The sequence below is a fragment of the Haplochromis burtoni genome, unplaced genomic scaffold (genome assembly GCF_018398535.1).
Source record: "Haplochromis burtoni strain Fernald_Lab_line unplaced genomic scaffold, NCSU_Asbu1 Contig_132, whole genome shotgun sequence".
Classification (NCBI taxonomy): Eukaryota; Metazoa; Chordata; class Actinopteri; order Cichliformes; family Cichlidae; genus Haplochromis; species Haplochromis burtoni.
The window spans coordinates 171,578-185,459 of NW_024582493.1; the positions used below are offsets into that span (position 1 = coordinate 171,578).

General features: G+C 46.9%; 1 protein-coding gene across 1 annotated transcript in view; it reads right to left on the reverse strand.

Annotated features, from left to right (window-relative positions):
* LOC102310156 (vegetative cell wall protein gp1) overlaps window positions 1-4,763 on the reverse strand; it is a 42,471-nt gene extending 37,708 nt beyond the window's left edge. The window contains exon 1 of the mRNA XM_042224220.1: window positions 2,917-4,763. Within this exon, the coding sequence (XP_042080154.1) occupies window positions 2,917-4,582 (1,666 nt within the window). The 5' untranslated portion in view covers window positions 4,583-4,763. The remainder of the gene's footprint in view (window positions 1-2,916) is intronic.
* Between the last annotated feature and the right edge of the window lie 9,119 nt (window positions 4,764-13,882).

Here is a 13,882-nt window from a genome sequence, read left to right on the forward strand (position 1 = left end):
CTTATACAAATATTACAAATATACACTTTCCTCAACAACATCTCAGAAGAGTTAAACAGCTCTATAACATTAATAAAGCTAGTAGTAGCTGAGTGTGTTTGGAGTGTTTGTGCTGTTGGCAAACTTAAGTCAAAGGTCATTAACAGGTAAATCAGGATTAGCCCATTTTTGTGGGTCATCGCCGATGCTTAGGTCCAGCTCTACTATATAAATGTCATTTTAGTCTATTATTAGGTGGTTGCCAGGCAACATTAAGGCGTCGTAATATATAATAAAAATATTCAAGTTTTGTGGCTATGAATTGAATGTAACTGTCATGAAATTATGGTATTCAAAAATGACATTTTAGCCCATTTCTAGTCAATATGATGACACTGTATGTTAGATAAGAACAGGTACGATGGACGTACCTGTGTTGCTGTGTAGTAGGAATTTGCAGACAGAAAGAAATGTGTTGTGTTACAGTATTGAACCTGTTAGCAAAAGCAGCAATGCCTCATCGTGTAGCCAACTAACTGCACACATCCATCGTACGTTCACTACAAATCCTCAATCTCTATCCGCGTAAGCATCGTGTTGACATGCTCACCTTTCCCCATCTTTACCATGCATCCCACACAACATGATGTTACAGCAAGTCTGTTTGGGAGACGTGTCAACACAGAAATTAACAGGGTTATTTGGGAGGCTACATTTTGTAAAAGCTGCTCAGACAGCAGTTCTTAGATGCAGTACCAGCGTTGCTGTCATGGTTACAGTTACAGCCTGGTTACAGTGACATCAAAGCACAAACCAGAAAAAAAAATCCATTACTGTGAAAAACAGCAGTAACGGGGTGAGAAAAATATATGACACAGAGTTTAATTGACATTAGTCCTCCCCCTCTCCCTCCCCATCCTGCTCCTCCTGTCTCAAACACTCCTCCCACACCTTGCCCTCGTTCTTGACCCCTGACCTCCCTTCTCATGGGGCCTCTGCAGAGCTGTCTGGCCCCCCATGTCGCGGGCCTATTAACAGGCCTCGGCTCACTGTAATGATTCCTCTCCTTATGTCTGTGCAGCTGCTGTAGCGCTGAATAGAGAGGATAAATCTGGGATCCTCAACATCATTGTTTCACTGCCACTCTCTGCTGTCGTGTGGGGCGGACAGAGCAGGGAATAGCTGCGGTTCACTGTCCCTCCCTCCTGTTGACAATTTATTTTCTCTGATGCAACAGATCTGCTGCTTTCGCCAGCACGTGTCACAAATTTCATTAAGCAAAAGTTGTGAAATTTCCAACTCAAGGACCTGATTTTTCAAGAGTCAAAAAAGTTCTTTGTTAAGCTGGAAACTGACGTGATGGATTTCATCCCATCATGCTGTAAATTAAGATTATTGTGACCAAAACATCAGGTGAAATGTGTTGCAGTAACTCAGAAGTCCTCCAAACGCTGCAAACAACAAACGCTGCATGTGTTTGTGAACATTTGAATCTGTGTGTACAGTATGTGTCATGGGGCAGCAGACAGCTGCTGCAGGCTCCATCAGTCAGCTGCTGTATTTATAGGGTGATGACCACAGAACAACAACAGCTGCATCACACGGGGACAAACACAGAAAGTGAGAGAGAGGACGCAGGAATCTCTTCAATTTCACTGCTGCTCAAAATGGCCGGAGTAGCCAGTTACTGCCCAGCCCAGCGCTGACGGGCATAAAGTGCACAATGCAAATAAGACTGTACAAACTGCTGTTCTGGTTCAACTGCTAACCTGTAGATACCACTGATCCACAATGGGACGTTTACATGCTACTGTTTTTGTCATGAATCGCTGTGCGGCAGGCAGGAGTTGGACCCAAAATGCAGGACTCACAGACTCAGGGAGGTGAACTCAAAACTCAGCTTTATTTGCTGGCAGGGAAAAAACATACAAACTAATCTAAACTGGGAACTTAGAAAACTCACAGAGAGACACACAGGGAGATCCACACAGCATGAGGGGACGACGGACACTGAAGGCAAGGGTAAAAACTAGAAGCCATAGAATAGATCACACACAAGTACAATAATACAAAAATCACAAAGAACTAAAAACGCTGGGTCAGGAGACCCAGGACCGTGACAGTACCCCCCCCTCAAGGGCTGGCTCCAGACAGCCCAAACACAGAAAAACAAAACCAAACAGAAAACAACCCAGGGCGGGCGGCGGGGGCCCAGGACGGAGGGCTCGGAACAGAAAACAAAAGAAGAGCACAGCAAACACCGGAGCCCAAGAAAACAACCCAAACACAGAGCAGTTCAGGGGGCCGACCATGCGGAAGGCAACGGCGGAGACGTGGAAACAATTCAGGGGGCCGACCGTGCGGAAGGCAACGGCGGAGACGTGGACACAGTTCAGGAGGCCGGCCGTGCGCAAGGCAACGGCGGCGACGTGGAAACAGCTCAGGAGGCCGGCCGTGCGCAAGGCAACGGCGGCGACGTGGAAACAGTTCAGGGGGCGACCGCGCGGAAGGCAGCGGACAGGCTCTCCAGCTGCTCACGGCGTTGCCCTGGCAACCATAAGGCGAACTGGAGGTGGGCACCAGCGACCAGATCGAGGCTGGACCAGACGAGGACTCGAAGACAGCGGAGGCTAGGCTGACCAGAGCGAGGACGAAGAGGCTCGCGAAGGCTCTGAGGCTGGACGAAGGCTCTGAGGCTGCAGCAGACGAAGGCTCTGAGGCTGCAGCAGACGAAGGCTCTGAGGCTGCAGCAGACGAAGGCTCTGAGGCTGCAGCAGACGAAGGCTCTGAGGCTGCAGCAGACGGGTGGCTGGATGGGCTCCTCGGGCCCTCCAGCGGAGACAGGAGGCTGAACGGGCCCCTCGGACCCTCCAGCGGAGACAGGAGGCTGAACGGGCCCCTCGGACCCTCCAGCGGAGACAGGAGGCTGAACGGGCCCCTCGGACCCTCCAGCGGAGACGGGAGGCTGAACGGGCCCCTCGGACCCTCCAGCGGAGGCCAAAACAACGCCAACAGGCATGAAGTCCGTTGGCCGACATGAGGACAACTGGCGCTGTACTGAGCACTGACTCTGCCCAGGCAATGCGAACATGGTGCAGTTCTTAGGGGGCTGCTTAAACTTCAGGGGTCCAGAATCAGCCGGTGACTGAGACCTAGCCTCTGGGGAAGCCCTGGAGTGGCAAACTGTGCCAACGGCGGCTAAACCATGGAAAGTACCCTGAGTAGAAATCAAGTTACCTCTCTGCATGGAGTGAATGAGCAAAACTGGCGACACAGGAGACTGAGCAGAGAGTGGCTGCTGGGCAGCTAACTGAGTTACTGGAGACACGGGTGAGAGTGGGAGCTGAGCTGCTGGAGACACGGGTGAGAGTGGGAGCTGAGCTACTGACAGTGGTGAAGTAGATAACTGCACGGGAGACTGAACTGAGGGCGTCTGCACTGGCACAGGGGACTGAACTGATGTCTGTTGTAACGGAGGTGGTGAGAGTGGAGTAGGCAGGGGAGTTGATGACTTCACAGGAGAATGAACCAGAGGTGAGTGCACAGGAGACTGAGCTAGAGGTGGTAGTGATAGTTGAGGGGAAAGTGGAGCTGGTGATTGAGTGGATGACTGTGCTAAGGGATGCTGCACTGGGGACACTGGAGACTGCACTGGGGACACTGGAGACTGCACTGGGGACACTGGAGACTGCACTGGGGACACTGGAGACTGCACTGGGGGTTGTAGTGGAGGCGTAACGGGTGGAGGAGTGGCTGAATTGGCTGCAGGTTGGGCGGCTAATGGCTCAGCTACAGAGTATAGTAACGGCAGGGCTATGGGTTGAATGTCTGACTGAGTAGCAGCCTGAATGGCTGGGTGTAGTGATGGTTGTGGTGGAAGGGAAAAAGGTGGTAGTGTGGATGATGGAACTAAGGGCGACTGAGTGGCAGACCGAACTGATGACTGAAGCGATGGTAGAGGTGAAAATGGAGCTTGTGGTGGAATTAATGACTGTGCTAGCGGGGACACAGGAGATGGAGCTAGCGCTTCTGGCTGGGCAGCTAAGTGAAAAAACACAGCCCCGGAATAAACAGTCCCAAAGTCAGGAAACTCTTGATTGTCCCTTCCACTCACCACAGCTGGCAACTCAGACGTCTCGGGGTCCGGCTGTGGCGGTGGGTGTCGGCGGCGTGAATGCCGTTTTCTTCGGGAAGCCGGAGGTGCGGCGATGGAGGAAACTGGCAACGACGGAGAGATCACGGCCGGCTCCTCATCCTCCGACCACATTGCTGCGAGAAAAGCAGCGGGTGAGTGACAGTCAGAGTGGAGGGTGAATGGAGAGGAGTTCAGTGGCAGCAGCGTGGAAACGTTTCCCGATTGTGGCGGTCGCTGTTGCGGTATGACGAGCTCGCGAACTTGTACTGTCTCCTTGGCTTTCTGCAGATTGGACAGTAGGCCCGAAAATCCTGAGAGCTCGTGAAGATGGGGATTCCCCTTGAGAATTGCCTCGATGGCGTTTATCCCAATGGACATTGCTTTAATGTCCGAGGCGTGGGAAACTCGCTCCCACAGGCTGAAGATGCGGGCCAAATCGCTTTCCCGGGAGGAGCCTGCTGGGTCCATGTCTGGTCGCGTCGTACTGTCATGAATCGCTGTGCGGCAGGCAGGAGTTGGACCCAAAATACAGGACTCACAGACTCAGGGAAGTGAACTCAAAACTCAGCTTTATTTGCTGGCAGGGAAAAAACATACAACTAATCTAAACTGGGAACTTAGAAAACTCACAGAGAGACACACAGGGAGATCCACACAGCATGAGGGGACACAGAGAGACATGAAGGGCAAGGGATCAAAACTAGAAGCCATAGAATAGATCACACACAAGTACAATAATACAAAAATCACAAAGAACTAAAAACGCTGGGTCAGGAGACCCAGGACCGTGACAGTTTTAAGATAAAACTGCAAGAAAAAGTCTATTTTAGACACTTGTGAACATGTAAATTAAACTTTTCTACATGTCAGCAGCCAGCTTTTTAGTGCCAACACTTTATTTAAGTGAGTTTCAAATCAAATCAGTCAGTCCGAGTGTTTTACTGTAGTACTATTCTATGACTGCAGATGGAGAGGATGCTCTAAAAATGCAATTAATAGTTTATCTGATATGCAGCAATGAACGGTATGGCATCCCGACCCCAGACCACCATCACGATGTTGAGGACAGGGCTCTGTGGGGGCCATACCATCTGTTGCAGGGCTCCTCCATGACTCCCCAATGATAATGCACCATAGACGATAATCCAAACTGATGACAGCTTTTGCACAGTCGTAGAGATCGATCTGCTTCGAGGGCATGAGTTCAGATAAATCCCTGTATAGAATTATCATGCTTGAGATTCCAACCAAAAGTAGAATCAGCGTGGAAGTGCCAAAAAAATGCAGTTGTTGATGATACAGAAACAGTCACTTGAAGCCCACAGCAGCGTGTCTGAATGAAAAGCATTTATGCCTCCTGGTCTCCGTACACTCAAAAAGCCATGTCAGTGTTATTTTTCACGTGGCTTAAGTTGGCAGTGTAATTGCTGCATGTTGTTATATGGGTGTGATTTGTTGGGATTTTTTGGTTTTTATTGGCAAAAAGCAGAGTTATGTTCAGCCGCCAACTGTCATGGTGAGTCAGGCCCTGCAGAGACCAGACGTGTGGCCAGCGTTTACTCACCTGTAACTTAAAGAACGCTCCTACAGAGTGTTGCAGTTCACAGTGGAAGATCCTAGAAAAGCTCATAGTGATATTAAATATCTGTTGGTTTTCAGCTCTGCTAAAAAAAAACCCACAGATGGAACCAATCAGTGTCTGCTAAACATCACTGCTCATCTCAACTGGACTCTTTGACTGTATATGTGCTGCTGGAAGGGATGTGGTCTATGTAACAACCTTCTAGGGTAGGTGACAGCATGCGTACGAGTATGTTATTTAGCACAAATGCAGTGAGTCAGTCTAAGGACAGAGCTTGCTAACTCAACTTTTTAGCTCATAACTAAGAACACCAGCATCTTTTCCAAATACGATCACTTCCGGCTCCAAAACAGAAATGTGATGATGTCCAATATACCAGTGTTTAGTGAAGTAGTTTCAGGGTCTTGGTGTTTGTGCATCAGGCTCATGGCACGTAGTGTAAGTGAACCACTTTAACAAAACCACCCGTGCTTTTCCTGCTGCGACAGGTTAAAATCTTTGCAGTGAAAACACTGCTGATCCTAAAGGGGCTGCACACCCACATAAGTGTTTTTTCACTCATTAGAATAATTAGGAGTCTGCTGTAGCTGGAGGTGGGCAGTTCCATGCTGCATTTATGTGTCACTAGCAAGACAAATAAAATAAGCTGCAGCGACGTATTACCAGTCAGTGAGTACCTGCAGTTTTTTACTCACTTCTATTCTACCCTGTTCAACAGGTATATTGAAGCCTCATTAAAGTTACAAATTATGGTGTTGCTTTCCAACGCTCAGTTAGTGCACATACTGTTATTGTACACGACAGCTCATTTCACGGGTGAGTGCAGGTTAATTCATTTGGCCAAAAAGAAAAACAGGTGCAACCAAACCAAGAGAACGAGCACGCTAACAAGTTAAAACACCTGGTTTACTGTAAGTGTGAGCACTTCACTGTTTTACCATCACACGCGAAGAGGAAATCAGTAAAGTTCAGCAAGGAAACAACATAGAAGTAAATCTGTGATCTCAGGTGGACCTTCAAGGATTACGATTTGCTTTTACTTTCCAGACACGACTGACAGCAACGGATCACAGCCATTAACTTATTTTGTTACCATTTAAAGTTTGAAGAAACTGTAACTTTTTTATTACAGAGCAGAATGTGCACACGAGAGCTTCTCAGAAAGCAGAGAGACATCTGTGTTAGCTGGTAGCACTAGCTAACAACAGCAGTGTTCACAGTGACAAATTTCTACTAGTACTACTGATGACTGTCAAATCTTCACTTACCCATTACTGCCAGGAGTCACCTGTGGATCCAGGGCTCTGCTTGTGTCCTAAGGATGGAGAGATGAGACAAGTTAATATTAAAAGGCTTCTCTGCCACCACAGCTGGAGAGTCTGAGACAAAGGGAAATTCAACTAGGAATGGTTGATCTGAGCTGCCTGGACAAGTAAACTTAGTTAAAATTAGTGTTACCCCCAACAAGCCAACGCACCAACAAAACCAACGTTTAAAACAATTGAAAGTTTAAACAGTGCATGAAGCTTCTTTAATAGTTAAAGTCAGAAAATCCTTTTTTTGTTTGTTTTTGAAGTCTATCAAAGCTTCTGACAAATAAAAAAAGAGCATTTACTTGTACACAGAAGTTTTATTTAGTATTATATTTAGTACAGCTGGCATGTTTCTGCAGTTTTTAAGCTGTGTAATTTTTTAGGCTGGGAGAGCTGGTGAGACAGTGAGGATTTTAAGAACCGCAAAGATACTTAGGGAGAACAAAACCAGGAAAACGTAAAAGCTGAATTTACCGAGAGCTGCTAAAATGTTTATGGTTGTAACAGCGATGTCCATGTGGGGAAAAATCTCCAGGTACAAACTGTGTGACCTCTAGAGACTGGATTCATCATGGTAGGAAATGAGCCCATAAACGTCTGATGGGCTTTGTGGTCAGGAATACGACGAGTGATGGTCTTCATTCGGGTTAAACAGAAGGACACAGAAACTTGATTTGATTTGTTGGACGTAATAATGACTTTTATTTATTAATGGACTTGTTTTTAAAGGCACCCTTTCACGGAGAGTCCAAATCTGACCAGTCTATGCTTTATCACACGTGTGAATCATGCAATCCAATATTCCTTCTAGCAGTTATAGTTTCAAGTCATGGTAATGGCTTTTAGCCGCGTTACGTAGCCCTACATCAAAATGATCACATGCAGTTTGATGTGCAGATATTAAATCTGGGACGAAAAAACTGTTTTTTAATTTGGACTTTGCAGATTCTCCGATTTCCCGGGGATTCCATCGTGAATGTGAAGCAGCAGTTTTACATTATACTGCAAAGCAACTGTAAAGCGTCACTGCAAAGATAAAGGTCTGTGGAGAGTCAGGGGCCTGCTGACGCTGAAAGGATGTATCTGTAAGAGGAAGGTAGATTGTGTGTATGTGATCATTCGGCTGTGACGCTAACTGATTTCTAATGACAGGCCGCTCCTCTGTGGAGGACAAAGTCTTTCAAAACGAGTTTGGCGCCTTGTTTACAGTGTGTAAAGGAGCTTTAACGAGGCCCATTAAAGACACCTGGCGGCGCTGAGCAGGCTCACGAGAAAATGACGCCGGCTTCGGTTCCCCGGTCGCATCCCGTCCCGGCGAACCCCATTAAAAGTGCGACGCGTCTCGTTGCACGTGCTCAGTCTGTGCTGCTTCGTTTCCGTACGGCTTTGAAGCATTTAAAGGTTGGCGGGGACAAAGAGGCGAGTGAGCAGGAGGGAGAGGTTCATCCCGAGTTTGAGCTCAGCTGTGATGTAACTGTGGACGATGGCTGTGCCGCAGTCAATTTCAGAGGAGATATCCTCAAACGACCTCGCCTCCCTCCCTTCTAGCTGTCTCATCCCCCCTCTCTCTCTCCAGGCTGGTGTCATTTATCTCCTCACGCCCCGTCTTTCTTGCATTTTTTTTGCTACAAAAAGCTCCAACTACCCTTTTATACCCTCATGCGGGCTCTAATATTATCTCCTCTCTTGCTGTCAGCTCGTCCATGCATCACTGCCTCTGCTCTCAGGCTCCAGCACTCACACACAGGGAGGATAATATCTCCCGCTAAATTCATTTTAGCAGGACTCGAGCAGCACGTAGCAAAACGTCCAACCCCATGGTAAAGCTGCTCTCTGGATAACCTTACCGCTTTTAATAACAATATATCCCCCAGACGTATTTAGTGCTACTATATGTTTATGGCCCCTCTGCACATCTCCAGCGCTCCCTGCGCCGCTCTCATCATCGCTCGCCTTTTGCGCTTCCCTCCCTCCCTCGCCTCTCCCTCTCCTCATGTAGCTGAGATGCTACTGCCATTACTAATTCACACTTAAGCTGATTATTTGTGAATATCAGATCATTTTAAACCCCTTTTGTGAATGCTGTGTCTCCACACACCTATATATGTGTGCATGAGTGTGTCTCCTCTCCTTTCCCTGAATGATGGAGGGTGGGGTAATCTGCAGCCCCGTTGCCATGACACCAGACAGCCCTTGCTTGGCGAAGGCACGTAGCTTCCTCTCTGCTCTATTTCCCCAGAGCCCTCCGCTCAGGAGCATGTGTGCATCAGTGTGTGCACGCGTGTGTGTGTGTGTGTTCTCTGAATCTGGGAGAGTCATATATGATGCACATGATGGAAAAAAACCCTCATATTTACTGTCTCAACATGTGCAGCGGAGGAAAGGATGGAGGGGAGGGGAAAGCAAAGAGGACCCATCTAAAAGGCAAATAAAGGATTTTTTAATGCAAATATTTGAGCTAAACCACTAAACTCAGGGTTAGGATTGGAAATTATTAGTCTACTAGACATTCCTGTGAATTATAGTCGGCTTCATCCGCTCCTCTGCAGGCTTCCTGTTGCAGACGCTCACAACATATGCCCACCGCAAATCTTCTTTTACGAAGCGGGTCGGTTGCCCCTGCAGCCATGTTTCATTTTTATTCGTCCTGGCTGCGGCTGAAGCAACTTACTCTGAAACCCAAACTGAGGGCAGCTTTTTCAGTCCACACGCAGTGACCCCAGTCACCTCACACACAGTCACGAGTGTCAGAATATGGGATTAGGAAACTTGCGACTGTTTTTGCGCGTTACCCTCTGCATGAACTGAAAATGAATCGCTGCAGCTGAAATATCTGAGCATGCCCAGAACTCCTTGTCGAGGGACAATGATGGCTCCAAAAAGTAAAGCGAAAGATGTTTTCTTGTCTAAAGAAACTCATTTTTATGCTTTGCAGGTTCTCTGTGTATATCTGTCCTTATTTTGCTTTTTTTAATTTGAGACTTTAGCTTGAATTGCTCTGCCATAAAAGCTGTTCCCAGACCTGACGCAATTACTTTTCATATACTCTCAAAAGGCAATCACAGCATTTTGAAGCACTCTCTCCTCACAGCTCTCGGAATCCTAATAAAAGTGTCCATGCCAGCTCCGATCCATCTCTCTATCTCCAGACTCCAGCCTAGATGAATAATTTAACAGGCTATATTTCCAGCCATCTGCTTCTCTCTCTCTGTCTCACTCCCTCGCTCGCTCATGCTCCCGCCATCAGTCTTCTCCTTCCCAGTAAAGTCCCTCAGATCGAATTCTGCTCCCTTTCTTATGCCGGCCTGCGGTTGGTGATGCGGTTCCACATGTTTAATTCAAATTAGAAAATGTATTTTTCATTATTAGGGGTTCCTGCTCTCACCACCATTGTTTTGGCCTTTATACCTTCCAATTAAAATGAAGATATTTAGGGTCAAAATAACTGCATTTACATCACAGATGCAGATTTCACTGGATACCCAATAAGGAGGAGGGTCGATGTCAAACATTTTTTTCTCAAAGAATGGATGGGGAGCCGCTGACTTCTAATTCACAGGTGTTGCTGCTCCGTTGCTCGCTAATCTCGGGGAAATGTTGCAGACCTTCTGGTTTTCACTCAGTTGTCAGTAAAACAGGACAAGCACATGATGAATTACACCGTCTGTGTGACACGTTTTGAACATTAGCGAACAGAAATCAATTCCGGGGTTGATAAATGAAGCTAAACAAATGTGTGCCATTGGCACAAACAGGTGAAACATGCACGTCTGAGCCTGTTATCAGTCAGTGCGTAACTCAGTCTCACCTCTTGAACCTAGCAAACTGTGTAAACTGTGTCCACCTGTGAGTCAGCAAGAGTAACATTAAATGAGAAAAGGTGAACATGATGATTTAAAAGTAATGCAGAACACCTGATCACATTATAGCCCAGTGTTTTCTGGGCTACAACACATGTCCACCACAAACTGATGCATAAAAATTCACCTGAATGCAAGAATGCACAAATAAAACCTACGCCCATCAATTACACACTGGACTACATGTTCTTACATGTAGTCCAGTGTATACAGATGTATTAGATGGCAGTATTCTTATACTGCCATCTACATCTGTAGATGCTCTTTGCTGGATAACAGGACGCACCTCTAAATCATCTCCAAAGCCTCTCTGTGGGTAACTGAAGCCAGAGGAAGCTTTGAGAATACATATACATCCCGCATCAAGTCATTAACGCCGATCAACATCTGCAACAGTGCCTGTCAGAGCCCAGCAGAGGTCAGCCAAGTTCCTCTTCCCCGTCTGCATAATGAGCAAAACGGCCACATGTTCCTCCACCAGCATCGTTTTCATTATCTGCGTGCAACAATTACACCGCCCAGGTAACTGATGATCACTGCCGTGCTCGCAGCCACGGTGCAAACAGGCGGGCAACACTCACAATCTGAGTGAAAAAGATCCCATAATTACATATGGAGAGACACTGGCTGGTTGCACAGCGGCTGGGATTTATGCAAGCAAATAAAAGCAAATCGCTGAGGAGAAGGCAGGAAGGAAGAGACGGGCAGGGAAGAACGGCAGTGAAGGTTAATGTTAATGGAAGGGAGGACCACGAGAGACGACTGAGTCAGGCTGATGATGCGGCTGAAGATGATGATGAGAAGAACACGATTTTGTTTCCTTGTTAGAAGCAGACATAAAGGAGCGGGCAACCTAAACACCTGTGCTTCCTAGTGTTGGAGCGCAGAGCGTGAAATCTGTGTTAATGACTTTTGGCCAAAGTGAGTTCTTTTTATTTTCTGCACAACAGCATTTGTGGCTTTTGTAAACAGTACTTGAACCCATGTAAGCCACAGATGACGAGATGTCTCTGCATACTCGTCAGTCGGGCTGTTTATCACATGATGGCTGTGAGCTCTCATCATCTAGCTCTGCAGTTTTCTTTCTTTTCTTTTCGGTGGCATGTGTTCGCAATGCTGCAAATGTCACATGTGTCCTGCACAGCTAGCGTTGTATTTATGACAGACCACAACTGACAGTAACACATCAATCACTGACCTGAATTTCCACTTCCTGTTCTTGGAGAGCAACTGTAATACGCTCGACTCCTGGTTAAATCTCCCAAACACGCTGTGCTCTGAATTTGATCATATTTGAGAGACTGGATGGTTCAGACAGAAATAATCTCCAGTCCTGCATCTTTGCCACAATTAGCTCCAGATACGTTCAGTTAGGTTTTCCCATTTCATGATGCCGTGATACCACATTCTGTCACATTACTGCTTGATTTAAAGACAGAGCCGTATGACATCAGAATATCTTTTATTAAATGCTGACAGGATCTCGCACATCACAAATTATAATCATGCATGGTATTCAGACGAGCCACTAATTAAAAACAAGGGGAATTATCACTCATACTAAAGATTCTCTTATTAAATGTTTAAATGATGGTAGTGGGGAGTACGACCAATTCCATACAAACTGATTCACATCACTGTCATCCTCAGGGACTCCTTTTTCCTCTCGATGGGAGCATCGCCATCCTAGTGGTGGTACCAACAGGCTGGCAAAGAAAACGGTGTCTTGCTTTTTATTTATTCTTCTTCTGCAATGATGCTGAAACACAACAAGAAGTAATTTGAAAACACCCCCCTGGCTGCACTCCTGCCTGGAAGAGATCTCTCCCATCAGGATAGAAAAGTCTCACCGTAGCATGAAGGTGATCACTCAGAACTTTGTATTGATTGGATTACCCTCTATGGCAGGGGTGGGGAACTCCAGGCCTCGAGGGCGGTGTCCTACAGGTTTTAGATCCAGGTGTCCTCGATCCAACACAGCTGATTTAAATGGCTTCAAGTTCTCCAGAGGCCAGGTAATGAACCAATCATTTGACTCAGGTGTGTTGACCCTAAAGCCTGCAGGACACCAGAGTTCCCCACCCTTGCTTTACAGGAACAACTGGCCCCAAACCACCACAGGATCTCCTCACCGTACAGTTCATGAATAAAGTTGCAGTTTTTTGCATTACTTATGATAGATTTGATCAACAGTGACAGATACAGCTGCACACCTAGTGAAGAGTAGTTAGTGCTCTTTAAGAACATGTTATGATACCTCTGAAGTTCAGCCTGCCCAGGAAAGGACATCCCTGCTTCTTCTAGCACTGCGTGCACTGACACTCACACTGCAGTGCACCTTACTGCATGATCTATCAAATTATTCCATTCAAAAGTAGAGCATCTGCAGTTTGCACCGAAGGTTTTTTTTAAAAGGGGGAATTTGGTTTGCATGTTAAGAATGGCCTCCTATGACCTGAAAGAGCACCCTGAAACACACACACGTTCCCTCCTCTGATCCATCTATATTCAGGATTTTCTGTTGGCTGGCTGCTGATCCTGTTGATCAGGTTAGCTGGCAGCCGGCGGGGACACAGCTGTTCCTGTGTAGCACCTGCAGCACAAGCAGCATCTATTACAAATACACAAACAGTCTCTGATTCCTCCAGACGTTTGCATTCAGCCCGACCTCCAGTGACCGCCTGGATGTATTTATGATCTGCTCTATGCTCCAGCAATTAAACCCTGTGAACCTCTGCATGGTGAAAAAGCCACAGTCGGGTCAAAACTGCAAACACCACATGTCTGCTCTGGCCACCTTGTCACCTCAGTAATCCAATCAGCTAGTGGCCAGATGCACTTGTAACCCCCCTTTAGTTTCTAGTCGAATCAGTGAAGTGAAGCACATAAAGAGAAACCATCCATCCCTACACAGCGAAAAGACTGCAAGGTAAAGGGAGGAAGTAAGGAGAAAGGAGAGAACGAGGGGAAAAGAGAGGGGGGAGCGCGGCAGGAGTGAGGGACAAGGACAACC